General features: G+C 44.0%; 1 protein-coding gene across 2 annotated transcripts in view; it reads left to right on the top strand.

The window, feature by feature from the left end:
• Positions 1-18,726, top strand: part of LOC110532724 (attractin-like protein 1) — a 323,112-nt gene extending 304,386 nt beyond the window's left edge. For both annotated transcript variants that reach the window (XM_036986147.1, XM_036986138.1), the window contains 2 exons: positions 6,991-7,105; positions 16,862-18,726. In XM_036986147.1, the coding sequence (XP_036842042.1) occupies positions 6,991-7,105; positions 16,862-16,986 (240 nt within the window). In that variant the 3' untranslated portion in view covers positions 16,987-18,726. The remainder of the gene's footprint in view (positions 1-6,990; positions 7,106-16,861) is intronic.
• Positions 18,727-19,397: the final 671 nt, after the last annotated feature.

The raw sequence follows: 19,397 nt of genomic DNA, 5'->3' as shown, positions 1-19,397 counted from the left end.
GAGTACAGCAGAAAGGAATAGTAAAACAGGAGTACAGCAGAAAGGAATAGTAAAACAGGAGTACAGCAGAAAGGAATAGTAAAACAGGAGTACAACAGAAAGGAATAGTAAAACAGGAGTACAGCAGAAAGGAATAGTAAAACAGGAGTACAGCAGAAAGGAATAGTAAAACAGGAGTACAACAGAAAGGAATAGTAAAACAGGAGTACAGCAGAAAGGAATAGTAAAACAGGAGTACAGCAGAAAGGAATAGTAAAACAGGAGTACAGCAGAAAGGAATAGTAAAACAGGAGTACAGCAGAAAGGAATAGTAAAACAGGAGTACAGCAGACAAGGTAAACCTCCATTCAGCCCAGCAAACTTCTTAGGCCTCTATTCCTCCCATGTTTAAGTCCCTGGGAATTGACCACTTTTCTCTTGGAATGGACAGGCGCTAATCAAACAGAGCTTTATCTACACTGAACAAAAATATAAATGCAGCATGTACAGTGTGAGCTGAAGTAAAATATCAAATAAATTTTCCATACACACGAAAAGCTTATTTCTCTTAAATGTTGTGCACAAATTTGTTTGCATTCCTGTTAGTGAGCATTTCTCCTTTGCCAAGATAATCCATCCACCTGACAGTTATGGCATATCAAGAAGCCGCTCTAAAATACGCAGTTTTGTCACACAACGCAATGCCACAGATGTCTCAAGTTTCGAGGGAGCCTGCAATTGGCATGCTGACTGTAGGAATGTCCACCAGATCAGTTGGCAGATAATTTAATGTTCAACTCTTTACCATAAGCCACCTCCAATGTTGTTTTAGAGAATTTGTCAGTACGTCCAACGTTGACGAGAGGAGTAGGAAGAGATCGGATCCTGTACGTGGATGGGCCAGCCATTTACAAGCTGCCTCCTGGAATGCCTTCTCTCTTTTTCACTCACTCACTCACTCACTCACTCACTCACTCACTCACTCACTCACTCACCCTCTTCTTCTTTGTCTCCATGTGGAGTGAAAGGGAGGAGAATGAGATAGATAATTTCACCTAGAAAAACCCCTTACCTCCTCAGGGAAGACAGAAACATAGGTAATGGGCAGATTTGGGAAAATGGCTCCAAGAGGTTTGCCACTTCTACAGTGTCAAGTGCCTTAATACACTAGCAGCACTACTAAGTGGTTTTCTTACTATTCTGTTTGGAGGTGCTTGATAATGTCAAAGCTGAAGACTGCAGTGTTAGTCCACCCTCAGGCTTTTTCCAGTGGACAATGCCCCTACTTCAGATCGACGAATGGAGCTGAATGTCTCTCAAATTCTCCTCAGGTCAGGAAAAAAGTTCAAGTCCTCTCCTGTTAGTTCATGCTCGTAAAACTGTTTCTACTATACAGCTCAGCAATCTCCCTCAAGTTCTTTCTCCTCTCTAATCTCTCTCCGGCTCTACTTCCTTGTGCTTTCTACTTTAGCTGATTGATTTGGGAGCGCTGCCAAGGGGCTCTACTCTCCAGGATAACTTTATCACTTACTCATACTCTTTAATGCTACTCGTCTTGAAGGTGTCATTTCAATAAAATACCTATTCATGTGGATTGAAATGAAGTGGACAAATATGTGTGGCCGTGCGGCTGCGGGGAGATGTGGCGCTAACCTCCAGGATGATAAATCAGTCTTAATGATCCCTTTTAAACAGATGATTGTTTCAGCCTTCAGAGACACCGACAGGGCAGGGTTTTCTCTGTCCTCCTGCTCTTCCTGCTCCCAGCAACAGACTGGGCACAGGAAGGAAGCCCTGTTGGAGACGGCAGTACATTCTGAACTACGCTCTAGAAAAATCTCTACCTAGTTACATATCACTGTTTTAAGTAACTTTCTTAAATTATGCAGTGATTCCAATCTTTTCATGATTTTTGGGGGAGGTTTGTGTGTTTGATGTAATTGCATGCTGGCTCATGGATTTGGCCGGTCAGTGCTTGGGGAAATGAGGAGCGTCAGGTCGATTAACCAGTCGTTTCCTGAAGGAAATGTCTCAGCTGAGCAAACGTGTGTGTTCAGCAGTCAGGATCAAAGGTCCATGTTACACACCAGGTCACACACACATGAGCTGTCTCCATGGAGAAAAGGTGCTTTAAGTCATGCTACATGAATCTGTCCATTTCCTTAACTCAAAAGATTATCATGAATGCAAAGTAAAAACGACACTGGGATGATTGGGGGGTGCACACAGTTGAAAATAGATAGCTTTGCCAAAAGTACAGAATACTATGTTAGTAACACTGACATGTGGATGGATGGTGAGATGTGTTTTCTTCAGTAGAAGTGACATTCAGATGAGCTGCTTGTTGGAAACCCCTGGTTCTGCCAGGTTCCTCTGTTTCTCTCTGATGCTCCAAATGGAAACACATCATTATGGCCACTAATTGTTGTCTCTCAGCTCTCTTAATTGACAGCATTGTGCTAGCAGCCGTCACGCTCTAATAAGAACCTCCTGTATGTTGCACTTTGTTCTACTAGAGTTGGCTCTTTACGGGGAACCCATTTCCTCATTCAGAGAGCTGGGGAATGTATCATTTCCTGACGCCCCCAAACACAAAACAAACATGGGAGGCCCTACCCTGTAATTATGCTCAATGCTTCAGCAGTTCAACTTATTATCAGTGGGGCTGGTGTGTGTGTTTGTGTGTGTGTGTGTGTGTGTGTGTGTGTGTGTGTGTGTGTGTGTGTGGTGTGTGTGTGTGTGTGTGTGTGTGTGTGTGTGTTGTAATTGGCATTTTGATAATGGTTCATTGTTTTGATGGGTCACCTTAATTAAAGACCACTTGGGTGGTAGGACATCATACACATTGTACTCCCACCACCTTTAGAGGATTGGTGTTAGCAAAGCTAAAGTGCCTCTCTCTCTCTCCCTTTCTCCCTTTACCTCTCTCTCTCTCTCTCTTTCTCTCTCTCTCTCTCTCTTTCTCTCTCTCACTCTCTCTCTCTTTCTCTCTCTCACTCTCTCTTTCTCTCTCTCACTCTCTCTCTGTCTTGCTCTCTCTTTCTCACTCTCTCTCTGTCTTGCTCTCTCTTTCTCACTCTCTCTCTCTGTCTTGCTCTCTCTTTCTCTCTCTCTCTCTCTCTCTCTCTCTCTCTCTCTCTCTCTCTCTCTCTCTCTCTCTCTCTCTCTCTCTCTCACTCTCTTTCTCTCTCTCACTCTCTATCTCTGTCTTGCTCTCTTTCTCTCTCTCACTCTCTCTCTGTCTTGCTCTCTCTTTCTCTCTCTCTCTCTCTCTCTCTCGCTTTCTCTCTCTCTCTCTCTCTCTCTCTCTCTCTCTCTCTCTCACTCTTTCTCTCTCTCACTCTCTATCTCTGTCTTGCTCTCTTTCTCTCTCTCACTCTCTCTCTCTGTCTTGCTCTCTCTTTCTCTCTCTCTCTCTCTCTCGCTTTCTCTCTCTCTCACTCTCTCTCTCTCTCTCTCTGTCTTGCTCTCTATTTCTCTCTCTTTCTCTCTGTCTTGCTCTCTCTTTCTCTCTCTCTTCCCCTTCCAGCTTTTACTCTTTAAGTGCCTCTCTCTCTCTCTCCCTTTCTCTCTCTGTCTCTCTCTCTCTGTCTTGCTCTCTCTCTTGTACTTTGTCAAGGTTTTTCTATGGTTTTGATCAGTAACCATGGTCAAATAGTTAGCCTGTACTGTTGATTTAGTGCCAGATAGCACTGCATTTTGCTCCCAATAAGCAATGTACTTTTGTTTTGACTGTGTTGTAATTTGGTTTATTCTGATTGATTGGATGTTCTGGGCCTGAGGCTTCGGGTGTGTTAGTAGTACAGGTTGGTGAACTCAGCCCCAGGACCAGCTGGATGAGGGGACTCTTTTCTTTGCTCAGCTCTTGGCATTGCAGGGCTTGGTAATGATATGAGAGGGGGTCACTGGTCCCTTTCTCTCTCTCTCACTCTCTCTCTCTCTCTTTTAGTCTTGCTCTCCCTTTCTCTCTCTTTTAGTATTGCTCTCCCTTTCTCTCTCTTTTGGTCTTGCTCTCCCTTTCTCTCTCTTTTGGTCTTGCTCTCCCTTTCTCTCTCTGTTGGTCTTGCTCTCTTTTTCCCTTTTTCTCCCCTTTTCTCCCTTTTTTCTCCCTTTTTCTCCCTTTTTCTCCCTTTTCCTCTCCTCTCTCTCTCTCTCTCTCTCTCTCTCTCTCTTGCTCTCTCTCTCTCTCTCTCTTGCACTCTCTCTCTCTCTCTCTCTTGCGCTCTCTTTCTCCCTTTCTGTCTCTCTCTCTCTCTCTCTCTTGCGCTCTCTCTCTCTCTCTCTCTCTCTTGAGCTCTCTCTCTTGAGCTCTCTTTCTCCCTTTCTCTCTCTCTCTCTCTCTCTCTCACTCTCTCTCTCTCTCTCTCTCTCTCTTGCGCTCTCTCTCTCTCTCTCTCTCTCTCTCTCTCTCTCTCTCTCTCTTGCGCTCTCTTTCTCCCTTTCTCTTCATTCCCCTTTAATTTCGTTCATCTATTTTGTGAAGAAAGCCTCCTAAGCATTTAATTTAAAGGCCCTGTATAAGCGTCTTCATGTCTATTGTGATCAACGAGCATTCATGATACCAAAATATGGGAGCAGGTTGAGAGGTGAGAATGCCAGAAAATAAGAGCTACAGGATAGTATATCTCAGGTAGAGCACTCAACATTGCCACCATGTCGAACGAGGTGAGTTCTCTGGAGTGAGAGAGAGTGGCAAGCCACACTGCTGCCCTGTCCAGGCTACTCTCAGGGAGCTCTACCCACGGCACTTCAGAGTACTTTAGAAAGGACAGGCACCCTGACTAAACCCTAGCACCCCTCTATCCACTTCAATCTCATCCGATTGACATACCTTTGGTGCGTTCCAATGACTTGTCTCGGTGTAATTGGGAGTGTAGGGTGTAAGGGTGCTGGTGCTGTAAACCAGCCTATGTAAGAGGAGGCTGCTCTGCTATTGTCTGTCGACAGGACATTGATCTGGATGACCAGATGACCTGTTGCCGGTAAACAACCACATCTGTCTCCTCTCATCTCGGGTCCTCCCCAGACCAGAGCAGACACCAGGAGTAAACACGGTCCAACCCTGACCCCTGTGGTCACCCGACCCCTCCCTCTCTGGTGTGGTACCGGGGTCAAACCTGCTGCTCTGTATTCTAGTTCAGTGGAGCTCCATCTGACAGCTACTGGCAGACAGCACCACAGAGACCTTATAACAAAGACATCTCAGGTGCATATAGACTTTGTTTGAATAGAGTTGCTGCCCTCAAGGTCAACTGTAGACTATGGTGTCCTAGCACCACCTCTTCATCTCTCCCATCGACTCCTCTTCATCTCTCCCATCGACTCCTCTTCATCTCTCCCATCGACTCCTCTTCATCTCTCCCATCGACTCCTATTCAGCATCATTGTTTCCTCTCTTGTTCTCCTGTAAGTCCCGTGCTTCTGTTCTGTGTTTGAGAGCTGTGCGTAGCAGCAAGGCACAGTGGAGGATGATCAAGAGACCACATCAACGTCTCATCACTCTGTTTAATCATCTCACAGCAGGGATCAATGCACCTTAAAGCTGAAAGAAGGTGTGTGTGTGTGTGTGTGTCTGTGTGTGTACGTGTGTGTGTGTGTTTTTGTTGTGTTTGTACATCCCATTACATACTACTGGAAAAGCATATTGTGCCTTTGACAGTGTCTATGTGAGGTCAGTGATGATTAAGTTGTCCTTTGAGAGTGGGGGGATAGAAGAACACGTGCTGCAGTGTGCCAGTGTGGTATAGCAATGATCCCAGCTGGGATTTTGGCCTCTCTGGGTTGGAATGCTTCTGTCAGCAGCAATCACACAGCTTTGGGCTATACGGTTTATTTACACACAGCTTTGGGCTATACGGTTTATTTACACACAGCTTTGGGCTATACGGTTTATTTACGCACAGCTTTGGGCTATACAGTTTATTTACACACAGCTTTGGGCTATACAGTTTATTTACACACAGCTTTGGGCTATACAGTTTATTTACACACAGCTTTGGGCTATACGGTTTATTTACACACAGCTTTGGTCTATACGGTTTATTTACACACAGCTTTGGGCTATACGGTTTATTTACACACAGCTTTGGGCTATACGGTTTATTTACACACAGCTTTGGTCTATACGGTTTATTTACACACAGCTTTGGGCTATACGGTTTATTTACACACAGCTTTGGGCTATACAGTTTATTTACACACAGCTTTGGGCTATACAGTTTATTTACACACAGCTTTGGGCTATACGGTTTATTTACACACAGCTTGCCTCCTTGGCAGGGACATGTTTGAGACCCTCTCCTAGGAGAAGGTGAGGCTGGTATCTTGAGCCACGCCCTAAGCTACTTGGTAGTCAGGAGGTGTGAGCTGTGAGGAGAGTATGGCTTAATGGAAAGAAATGAGTGGTCCTCTCTAGCCACACCCCCCAGGGTCAGTCCCTCAACAAGCCTAAGTGAAATGGATGTGGCGGCTAGGAGGAAAATACCTCCCCTGCACCTAGCGTCCCCTCCAACCATCCATCTCCGTTACTCGGGCTTCAGGTTGAGCTCTAGGGCTTGTCTGTCAGCCAACTCCCCCATGTGTGAGGCCCTCACCTGGGGGAGGTGGGAGTGGGTCCTCCATCCACTGGACATCCAGCCTAACTGAAATAGATGTCCAGTCGGTGACTCACCAGGGCCTGGATATGGGCTGCCTACAGACCTATCTTAGTAGCTGGTGAATGCTGCTGTACATTTCCATACTGGATCCATGCACAGGTCTAACATTTTGCATACTGTCTGTGTGTGTATTTTAGGGGTCACAAAATCTGTTTCATCTTTAAAAAAATGACTTTGAATTAATTACAGGGCAACAGCAAAACATAACAAGCTAAGTTTTAGCCGAACACAGGCGGGGCAATGTTCTCATAGAAACAGTGGAACCATGTGGTGTGTGGAAATCTGACGCACCCCTTTGTGATGGGATTTGGGAGTGTTTATTGACTGACATGCTCCTTCCTCTCTCTCTGTGCAGGGAGTGCCCAAGCCTATAGCAGTGGAGCCATGTTGGGGGAGCAGGGCCGGCGTACTGACCGTCCTCATGTGTCTGCCCAGAGTCCCTTCAGGAATACCCCCTCCTGGCCAGTCTGGTAAGCACCTGTCTCCTCTCCACTCAGTGTCTGGCCTCTAGACCAGCCCTTCTCCTAGATCTAACACATTCTTCAGATACCACTATTTCCCTCTACCATTCCAGATATATACTGAGTATACCAAACATAAGGAACATCTTCCGAATATTGAGTTGCACCCTTTTTGCCCTCAGAACAGCCTCAATTTGTCTGGGCATGGATTCTACAAGGTGTCGAAAGCGTTCCACAGGGATGCTGACCCATGTTGACTCCAATGCTTCCCACAGTTGTGTATAGTTGGCTGGATGTCCTTTAGGTGGTGGACCATTCTTGATACACACAGGAAACCGTGTGAAAAACCCAGCAGCGTTACAGTTCCTGACACAAACTGGTGTGCCTGGCACCTACTACCATACAAAGGCACTTAAATCTTTTGTCTTGCCTTTTCACTCTCTGAATGGCACACATACACTATCCATGTCTCAATTATCTAAAGGCTTAAACATCCTTCTTTAACCTGTCTCCTCCCCTTCATCTACACTGATTGAAGTGGATTTAACAAGTGACAATAAGGGATCATAACTTTCACCTGGTCAGTCTGTCATGGAAAGAGCAGGTGTTCCTAATGTTTTGTCCACTCAGTGTGGAACAAAAGAGAAAGAGAAAAAGTTTCCTTTAGAAAAGACTTCCTACTATCTCTCTGTCTTTATCTCTGTCTTTATCTCTGTCTCTCTCTGTCTCTCTCTGTCTCTCTCTCTCTCTCTGCCTCTGTCTCTCTCTCTCTCTCTCTCTCTCTCTCTCTCTCTCTCTCTCTCTCTCTCTCTGTCTCTCTGTCTCTCTCAATTCAATTCAAGGGCTTTATTGGCATGGGAAACATGTGTTAACATTGCCAAAGCAAGTGAGGTAGACAACATACAAAGTGAATATATAAAGTGAAAAACAACAAAAATTAACAGTAAACATTACACATACAGAGGTTTCAAAACAGTAAAGACATTACAAATGTCATATTATATATATATATATACAGTGTTTTAACAATGTACAAATGGTTAAAGGACACAAGATAAAATAAATAAGCATAAATATGGGTTGTATTTACAATGGTGTGTGTTCTTCACTGGTTGCCCTTTTCTTGTGGCAACAGGTCACAAATCTTGCTGCTGTGATGGCACACTGGAATTTCACCCAGTAGATATGGGAGTTTTTCAAATTTGGATTTGTTTTCGAATTCTTTGTGGATCTGTGTAATCTGAGGGAAATATGTCTCTCTAAATGGTCATACATTGGGCAGGAGGTTAGGAAGTGCAGCTCAGTTTCCACCTCATTTTGTGGGCAGTGAGCACATAGCCTGTCTTCTCTTGAGAGCCATGTCTGCCTACGGCGGCCTTTCTCAATAGCAAGGCTATGCTCACTGAGTCTGTACATAGTCAAAGCTTTTTTGGGTCATTCACAGTGGTCAGGTATTCTGCCGCTGTGTACTCTCTGTGTAGGGCCAAATAGCATTCTAGTTTGCTCAGTTTTTTTGTTAATTCTTTCCAATGTGTCAGGTAATTATCTTTTTGTTTTCTCATGATTTGGTTGCGTCTAATTGTGCTGCTGTCCTGGTGCTCTGTAGGGTGTGTTTGTGAACAGATCCCCAGGACCAGCTTGCTTAGGGGACTCTTCTCCAGGTTCATCTCTCTGTAGGTGATGGCTTTGTTATGGAAGGTTTGGGAATCGCTTCCTTTTAGGTGGTTATAGAATTTAACGGCTCTTTTCTGGATTTTGATAATTAGTGGGTATCGGCCTAATTCTGCTCGCTGTCTCTCTTTCTGTCTCTCTCTCTTTCTCTCTCTCTCTGTCTCTCTTTCTCTGTCTCTCTCTCTGTCTCTCTCTCTCCCTGTCTCTCCCTGTCTCTCCTTGTCTCTCTCTGTCTCTCTCGCTGTCTCTCTCTGTCTCTCTCTGTCTCTCTCTCTGTTTCTCTCTCTCCCTGTCTCTCTCTGTCTCTCTCTCTGTCTCTCTCTCTTTCTCTGTCTCTCTCTGTCTCTCCTTGTCTCCCTCCCTTCTTGCTTCAACCCTCTCTCCTCACCTCCACCATGCCCAGACAGCTGCTGGCTGAAGCATGACAGCATAGAGAGGTGAAAACTCTCCTCTCCTCCCCCAACCTCCCTTACCTATCCTCTTTCTCTGTTAGATCTCAGCCCCACCTCCTCTACAACCCAATCTCTGTCAGACTGTCTTTCTCTCCTTCAGGCAGTTACATTTGGAAACCTGTGTACCATCTTGTTTGACGGACACAGATCTACTAGCTATTCGGGGCTTTGATTTGAGAGAGAGAAGGAAACTTGTTAGACCGGGAGGAATTAGCAGGCTGTTGGATCGATTGTTCCCTCCAATAGGTTTTCCAGCAGAGCCCAGCTGACCTGTTTCTCCTAAGAGGATACGTGATATTTCAGAGGTGCTGAATATGCCGCTGTGCTGTGGATAGATGAATAGGGAGATGACCATTTGAATGGCACACAGTGTCACAGAGATGAGCTAGGGACTGCTTTAGAACTTGTATCACTGACAGCACCCAGCTAAATATGTCTTTCCCTCTGTCACTCTTTCCCCTTAAACATACAAGCACACATTGTCTCTATCACTCACTCACTCACTCTATCACTCACTCACTCTATCACTCACTCACTCTATCACTCACTCACTCTATCACTCACTCAATCACTCACTCTATCACTCACTCTATCACTCACTCTATCACTCACTCTCACTCAATCACTCACTCACTCACTCAATCACTCACTCACTATCACTCACTCACTATCACTCACTCTCACTCACTTACTCACTTACTCTATCACTCACTCTCACTCAATCACTCACTCACTCTCACTCACTCACTTACTCACTCACTCTATCACTCACTATCACTCACTCACACACTCTATCACTCACTCACTCTATCACTCACTCTATCACTCACTTTCACCCAATCACTCACTCACTCTCACTCAATCACTCACTCACTCACTCTCACTCAATCACTCACTCACTCACTCTATCACTCACTCTATCACTCACTTACTCACTCACTCTCACTCACTCTATCACTCACTTACTCACTCACTCAATCACTCACTCTCACTCAATCACTCACTCTATCACTCACTTACTCACTCACTCTCACTCACTATCACTCACTCACACACTCTATCACTCACTCACTCTATCACTCACTCTATCACTCACTCTCACCCAATCACTCACTCTCACTCAATCACTCACTCACTCACTCACTCTCACTCACTCTCACTCACTTAATCACTCACTCTATCACTCACTCTCAATCACTCACTCTATCACTCTCTATCACTCACTCACTATATCACTCAGTATTTCTCTCACTCGCTCACTATATCTCACTATCTCTCATTCACCTCTCTCTCTGCCTCTCGCTTTCTTTGTTTTTCAGTTTCTCTTTTTCTCGCTTATTTTATTCCTCTCCTTTTCTCTCCTATTTCCCCTGAAGCCCAAGTCTTTCTGAGAGAGTGCTGTCAGCTCATCATGCAGGTATAATAAACTAGCTGAAATACGAGCAGGTGTTAAAGTGACTGCAGCAGGAAGCCTGTAAAAGACGGTAGAAGTTAAGCACTTTGCAAGGCAGCGGGTTCTCATGCTGGGAAAAGCTGCTTATATTACATTTAGAGGAGCCTTAAAAGCCACCAGTACTGGGAAAATAGTAGCAGCTTATAAGTTCAGCCAGTAAGTGCAGGCTACGGTACTGGCTACTGCTGCTGGGTAAATGCATACTGTACAGTCAGTCCCTTGAGGATTTCACACAGTTTTTTGTGATAGTTGCGGCCAAAGATGCTTGATTTTGATTTTGCTGTGGTAATTCTGACATTTTGCATGTTAATTTGCGATTTTCATCAAATTTTTCAAGAACTGTGGGACGAGTGAAAAGTTTGTTGACGTTGAGCTTGATTGAACCATTTCATGCAGTCAAAGTGTGGTGACTGGTTAACATTGCTAGCCCTCTTTTTGTAGTGTTGTGGTCAGACAGTTTTATTTGGTAATATTGGGGTGATTAGGAATTTGATATGCATATCATACATGGAACTATAGTAATGGAAGTGTCACTCTACAGCAAGTCCTGAAGCAGTGCTGTGAAACCGGGAAGAGGGAAGGGATTGGAATGCCTCAGGGGCTTTATGGGACACTCGGGGTGTAAACTGGAAATGGCTATTTAGCTGGTCCCATCTGTTTAGCACATCCCATCTATTTAGCACATCCCATCTATTTAGCACATCCCATCTATTTAGCACATCCCATCTATTTAGCTGGTCCCATCTGTTTAGCACATCCCATCTGTTTAGCACATCCCATCTATTTAGCTAATCCCATCTGTTTAGCACATCCCATCTATTTAGCACATCCCATCTATTTAGCACATCCCATCTATTTAACACATCCCATCTATTTAGCACATCCCATCTGTTTAGCACATCCCATCTGTTTAGCACATCCCATCTATTTAGCTGGTCCCATCTGTTTAGCACATCCCATCTATTTAGCACATCCCATCTATTTAGCACATCCCATCTATTTAGCACATCCCATCTATTTAGCACATCCCATCTATTTAACACATCCCATCTATTTAGCACATCCCATCTGTTTAGCACATCCCATCTATTTAGCTGGTCCCATCTATTTAGCTGGTCCCATCTGTTTAGCACATCCCATCTATTTAGCTGGTCCCATCTGTTTAGCACATCCCATCTATTTAGCACATCCCATCTATTTAGCTGGTCCCATCTGTTTAGCACATCCCATCTATTTAGCACATCCCATCTATTTAGCTGGTCCCATCTGTTTAGCACATCCCATCTATTTAGCACATCCCATCTGTTTAGCACATCCCATCTGTTTAGCACATCCCATCTATTTAGCTGGTCCCATCTGTTTAGCACATCCCATCTATTTAGCACATCCCATCTATTTAGCACATCCCATCTATTTAACACATCCCATCTATTTAGCACATCCCATCTATTTAGCTGGTCCCATCCTACACTAGTTAGTATGTGAGTGCATGTGGGTGTGTGTTTGTGCACATCAGTTTGTGTTTGAATGTGTCAGTGTGTGATACATTAACTACCTTGTCATGTGCCCAGGAACCATCACTCTCCTCCTCTGAATATTCCAAAATACTAGAAGCATTTAAAAGTGCAAATATAGTCAGATGTTAACCCAGTCACATCCTAACTTCAAAGACTAACAACATAGCCCCAGTCTGGTTAATGTGGAGAGGATTATTCTGTGATGTAGAAAATAGTCCGAATTGTCACACTGTGTTATCACTTAGAAACATGTATAGTATGTATGATGATGCTGGACAATACACTTTTGTGTAGATTAGTTTTTCCCTGAGTACTACGCTTTCATGTGTGTGTCGCTGGAAGTTCTGGGAGGTTTGTGAGAAAAGGGTCAGAGAAGATCAGAGAGATCGCTAGGAGTGCAAATGCACACTACACACTAGAGGGAAAGGAAGAGAATGGGTAGATAAAGTCCTCTCTGAATGAAACAGACTATTTCACCCTCCTTCCCTTGCTTTATTTTCTCTCTCGCTCTCTCTCGCTCTCTCTCTCTCTCTCTCTCTCTCTCTCTCTCTCGCTCTCTCTCTCTCTGTCTTTCTCTCTGTCTCTCTCTGTCTTTATCTATCTCTCCTCTCTCTATCTCTCTCTGTCTCTCTCTGTCTTTATCTCTCTCTCTGTCTCTCTCTCTCTCTGTCTTTATCTCTCTCTCTCTCTCTCTCTTTCTCTCTCTCTCTGCCTCCCTGTCTCTCTGCCTCTCTCTCTCTGTCTTTCTCTCTGTCTCTCTCTGTCTCTCTCTTTCTCTCTCTCTCTGCCTCCCTGTCTCTCTGCCTCTCTCTCTCTCTTTCTCTCTGTCTCTCTCTCTGTCTCTCTCTCTCTCTCCCTCTCTCTCTCTCTCTCTCTCTCCTCTCTCTCTCTCTGGAGAGGCCCTTCTAGGATCAGAGCTGTTCCACCATTGATCTGAGTGTGTGTGGAAGTGAAGTCACTTTAGGCGTGCTCAGCCCGTTCCCAGCACTCTCTGTGGACTCACTTCAAGAGGAATGTTTCATGAGCACAAGTTATTTTTACCTCTCTTTGTTTTTTCGTCTGCTCTCTCGTCTTTCCTTCCCCTAGTAGCGTCACCATTATCTGACCCCCTTCCTAGAAGCGGGGAAGAGGAATGTATACAATTGTTTGTGTAGTGAAAGGCATCCCCTGCATGCAGTCCTTGTTTTAATATTTAAAAGCGCCAGTTTCAAACTGAGTCTCCTCTCTCTCCTTATGTGGTGGTTTAGAACTCCATAGTTATCCGCCTCTTAGAATCTTGATGCTTTTTCTGATTTTGGGAAGTGTGTGGATGTTGGGGTGCTGGAGGTTTTGTGCTGGGTAGAGCAGCCCTATCTGGTCCAGTGCTCTAACACATTGTTCTGTAATGCTGCTAACAGCAGACCTGAGGCTCCCAGGATGGCACAGGTGGATACAGGTGGATGGTTCATCTTCATAGGAAAAGGCACATATACCGACGATATCCATACATAACACCAGGGACGAAATGTCACCTTTCAACTGTATTTTCTGCTACAAGTAGTATATGTTTTTGTTGTATAGGTTGTTATCTGGTATAGACAATCTGCCTACATGTACACAAACATACCCACAAGCACCCTCCTCTCCACAGGCCTCTCTCGAAGTCCACTTCTCTAAGCCCTTGTGGGACACTGCTTTAAAGTGCTCTGCCGAGGAGACCAGGTGCACCTCCGTCTCTCCACCAACACACACACACACACACACACACACACACACACACACACACACACACACACACACACACACACACACACACACACACACACACACTCCCTTCTTATTCTGCCAAAATCAGTGTAGGGGTGGCTCTAACCAAACCTAATGATTCATTCAGACTAATAGTTGAGTGGGGAGTTATTGTAGGAATGTGCTAACTTTGATTCCAACCTACTGGGACTAGCTGCTTAGTGAGGAACTTCCCCTGAATGTAGGGAAGTTGGTTTCAACTTAATAAAATGTCTGAGGAATGGTGTGTACTTTTAAAAGTCGGGCTTCTCAGACAGATTTACAGCTGGAGCTGGATTGGTACATGGATAAAATATCCGACAGACATGCTCCAATTTGCTGAAGGGACAGAGACTGACAGATAGACAAATGGATGGACATATGTCTATCAGCCATCTACCTCTGTTTCCCTGCTACCTCTCATCCTTCCATCATGTCTACCTCCTCCTCCATTGTTGTGGGCCCCAAATGGATGAGAACTAGGTCAAGACAGGGAAGGAGCCATCTGCCTGCCAGATACCAGCATGTTCTCAGGGGTTTAAACATAGTCTCAATACAAACACAGCAATCCCCTTCTCATCAACGATAATCTGCCTATTCAGGAGGAGATGTGGACCAACCATGACAGAGAGAGTAAGAGAGAAAGGAAGCGGGAGAGAGAGAGAGCAGGATGGAGGTGTGAAGGAGATTTATTGAACAAGTGCGGTCTGAGGTAAGAGTCTGTGGTGGCACCCTCAACCCCCAGCGCCTAGCGATTTTGCATTTGTCCCAGGTGGTTGATAAATCCCTTGGCGTTCCCCAAGCCAGCGGAGGAAAATGATGAAAAAACACAATCAGGGCCCCGTTATCTCTCCTGTTCTGCTCCATCTCTCTATCTCTCTCTCTGCCGTGTTGCCACCAATGGTGCCCCGTTCCCCATCACAGCCTCGTGGTCCGGTGGCCTGGGCTTTTCCTGAGCGCATTAAACTAACGTGCTGCTGAGTGTGTCGAGGAAAGATTAAGCACACAAAATAAAGGTATGAGTTTAAAAAAAATGTCCTTAATCCCTTTTTCTTTTGGAATGATGTCACCATTATTGGGAATGTAAGGAAATGCTACTGTATGGTGTTCTGTTTTCAGGCAGAGTGTCTATGAACATCCAGCCTCTGGGCTCTCTGTCTCTCTCTGGCCGACAGTGCAGGCTGGGTCCTCTACAGTTTTGTTCTGAGGGTACCAGAAACATCATCTTGTCTCCAGAGCGGATTGACCCAGAGTGGATCCTCTATGTAAACCTTTCATTGACTTCCAGTCTAAGATAGTATCTGTCCTGTAATGTTTGGTGATGGGGTTTTAAAGGACTATTAATAAGTAGTTATTTAACATGTGAAAAACAGTATGCATTACATTTCGTTACTATTGGAACTGCCTTTGGGATGAAGCTATCACATCTGGTCTACATTGTCAACCACATTTTCCACATTGTCAGGTGAAGATATCAACCGAGGACAAGGTTTCAACAAGGATTCTCACTCTCCTGTTTGATTTAATTTTCTGTGCATTTGGGGTCCCTTCCTGTTCGGAAGCACTTTGTACATTAATGGTCCAGGAACCTCACCTGACAAAACAATCCCATTTATAGGTTTCATTAGTAGGGAGCGCCCTTCACCTCCACTCATCTGTATCCTGATTTGATTATGTTGTCCAATTAATTGAATTTGAGATGGATATCTCATGTCATCCAGAAACCATTGGCTTTAAATAGTACTCTGTCATGACCAAAAAGCTATTTTGTAGTTAGCGTTCATCTTCGGTTGAGTTACCTCAACTGGCATCTAGAAAGACAACTTTTTCATGGAATGTTTTTGATTAAAAAAAATAAAAGTAGAGTTTAAAAAAAAGATATATATTTAAAGTGTATAAAGTTTGTCTTTCAAGGGTTACACATGGTGGTGGTTTCTATCCAAGAGTAGTGGTGGCTTTCAATCCCGTGGTATTCAAGGTCAGACATATTAGCTGCACTGTTACATGTAGTGATTGCTATAGAAAAGTGTCAGGTAACTGTGTTGGAAGGATCTAGTTGAACTGGCTGACAGGTAATCTGGTCTGGGATGGTTCCACCAACCAGAAACGTCAGACTGTAGACTAGAGTGTCGGGCCCAGGCTCTTTTCTCTCCTCCACCCCCATCTTCATCCCTCCATCCATCCCTGTTTAAGTCGTACATCTTGTTTTATAATCAATGCTGAAGGCCTGCCTTCTGTCCGTGGCAGCGGGCAGCGAAAGACGGTGGGAAAGGGCACTGAAGCGATTTTTGCGATGAAGGGAGCACTGTGGCTGGACCAGACAGACACACACACACACAGAACACACACACACAATTGGTTTTCCCTCTGCAATAGCCCAGGAATCACTGGTGTGTGAAATGCTTAAGCATGTTGTGTCCAAATTGGTGAGCTTTTTCCTTGTTTTTCTGCTTCTGTTTTTTTGGCTGCATACAAGAAGATTTAGTCCCTGTCCTAATGAGTATACTAGTCAAGCCTACTGCTGTACAGAGGGCAAGCCATGCTGAAAATCCATATGAATTACAGCATGCCAACAGAACGCAGGAACATCTGCTGTCATTGTGTTCTCTACTTGTCTGCCTTTTGGAGAAAATAGCTGACCAATCAGATTGTTGTATTGAGAGAAATAACAGCCCAGAGGGGTGTAGAGCTATGCTTCAGTGACCTGTAGGCTGTCGTTGCATCCTGCTGAACTCTGATATGTGAGGGCTTGGACTAGAGTTGGGGAAGTGGTGCTAGGGAGTTGGGAATGGGTTTAAGCCGGCGGGAGGCAGTGAGCTCATTACTGGTCACTGTGTTTTACCTGCCACGCTGCTGTTTACTTTGAAGCTCACCTTCATTTTTCTGTCTCTCTCCCTCCTCCCTGTAGGCATTGCCATCGCCAGTGCCCTGATCGACACCTCACAGCAGAAACCTGGAGACTTCAGAGACAAGTACCATGGCCTGAAGAACCGTAAACCGCACGCAGTAACGCATCAGGGGACCTGTGTTTGAAACGCCTGACCAAAAGGGGAGCCTGAATACACCTGAAAGGATCGCAAACGCTTCTGTTTTCTGACAAGTTCTTGCTCTCTTTTTACCCGTCTCAACAGCACGGCGTGCTGAAGTGAACCCGATGACAATGGAAGCCCTTTATTGTGACGTTGAGTGTCCACTACGTGTGCCTCCTCACCTCCACACTCTGTAATGGAGTTTATCCAGAGTGACTTGTCTGCTCCCTGGTTGGGTCTCTGCCCAGCCCAGCTGCACATCCCATTGGCTCTCAGCCAGGAAGTTTGTAGTCTGCACTTCCTCCCTGTGGATACATCTCCTTAAGAGTTTAGGAGGAGCAGGTCGCCACTTGAGGTTTGACTGTCATGTGACGTGAGTCTGAAAGAACAATGCCACGGGTCTCTTGCTGGTGAGATATGTGCTCATTTTGATACAAAGACATTAGAGAGAAAAAAGCTCCCTCGTGTTTTCTGTTGTGTTTTCTTTTAATGTACGATCTGCCCAAATTCAATCCATGCTAAATAAACAGAGCAGCCTATGGGTCTAGAATAACTTGACTTGACTATATGATGGCCTCACTCTGAGTTAGTATATCCTGTGCTGAAAGACGGTTCTGCACTGAGTTCCTCACAGTATGCACCAAGAGCCTTGACTTAGCCTACCAGCAGTAGAGTATGTCACGGGCCAATGAAGTAGTTGGATGCAAAGAACAGCAAAAAAAAGAAAGAAAACTTGTATATCAGAAACGAAACCTGCCTGTGTTTATTATGTTAAGGTCATTGTCAAAGCGCAATGGCATGACATGTATTCTGGCATTCAAATGCATGACCTTTCCATGTTCCATAGCTGTGATGTTTCAACATATTTCTCATTATCCCTCAACACATATCCTTTATACATTTCAATGTTTATTTAATTATAGATTTAGAATATAAAATGCTATTTTAATTACTACTCATATTGTTTTATTTTGCCATCTTTTATTGTGAATGATTGTGTTTCTAATGAAATGATGAAGACAATACGATCATAAAAGGTACTTAGTTCTAATGTTTTCTTGTACAGTATGTTAATAATAAAAAATCATTTAAAAAAAATGTTTAAAAAAAAGAATTAATTTAACCTCAAATCCAGGTCCATTCATTTGTTTTACACACTTACTCAGCTTCAATCATGCAACTCGATTCAGCCTATAACATTCTCAGGCCCTGTTCTACATTCATTTCCTTTCCTACTCTCTGGGATTACTTCAAGAGAGGAAGGAAGCATGAATTGGAAGAATTGGAAGAATTGGAAGATAACCTCAGTCAGGGTGTGGGTCCTGTGGTTCCTTCATCCCACAGTATCATATGAAGAAATATTTTTTTGTTTCCATTTTTATATTTCTTTTACTTATTTTTGGCATTTGGACAGTTTGACTGTTTTCTCTGTATCACTTTGAAGTTCATTGTGTTTACACTTTTATCCGAAGCATCCCATATTCTGTCGCATTTTGTTCTGTCTTGTAAATCAGTGTAAACGTAACCTAATAAATGGTTTACGCTTTTAAATGTACATAAGAAATGTATAAATGTGAGAGATCTGATGTTTTCCGTTTAGGTGAACACTACATGTAATGTATCTTACACCGATCTGTTGAAATGTGTATGAATGAAGAGCGGCTCACCTCATTATTTTCTTCATATGGGCATATTGTGTAAAGTTGCAAATAAACATTTTGATGCTTCTTCATACTGTAATTTAGAAATCGCTCCTTCGTATTTTGTGGCCTCAAGTCTCAAGCTTTGTTGATTTGATGCTCAGGATGTCAATATGATTGATTTGCAAGCATGGAGTACATAAAGAAACTGACATCGGACACCTTGATAGATTCCCCTGAATGATGTCTTGGTTTGATCGCTCAGTTGAAGAACGCGTGTTGATTTTGAATGTTTCTTAAGACTAGTTATATTTCCTCAAACACTTACATTGAATGTCTAATGTTTGTGTGCTTGAATAGTCTGCGAATTGTGAAGACATTTCGATGGGCATGGGGAGTGTAGATCTCAAATATTTGAGGTAGTGTTTAAGGTAGCAGTGCACCATCCAATGAGATGCTGTCAATACATGCTGTCTTCTCCATTAGGGAGAGTTTGAAATATACTGTGTGGCGGGGGCTTTAAAAATATTTACACTGTTCACACATTAGCCAGCTTTTGACATAGTTTGTTCCACTCAACAGCGCCGGTATATAAAAATGTGTTATCAGATACTCTTCTATTTCTAACAGTGAATATTAGAATCTCTGGCTATGGTATGATGCTGATGGACATCTCTATCAAATGAACAATTGTAAGATAGGTACCTGGCTGCCAAGTCCATGATCATTCTGTGGACCAGACCAAGTTGAAATAATACTACTCTTTTGTTCCCCA

Source organism: Oncorhynchus mykiss, chromosome 1 (assembly GCF_013265735.2).
Source record: "Oncorhynchus mykiss isolate Arlee chromosome 1, USDA_OmykA_1.1, whole genome shotgun sequence".
NCBI lineage: Eukaryota > Metazoa > Chordata > Actinopteri > Salmoniformes > Salmonidae > Oncorhynchus > Oncorhynchus mykiss.
The sequence above is the reverse complement of the archived record's forward strand: the minus strand, read 5'-3'. Positions and strand labels throughout refer to the sequence as shown.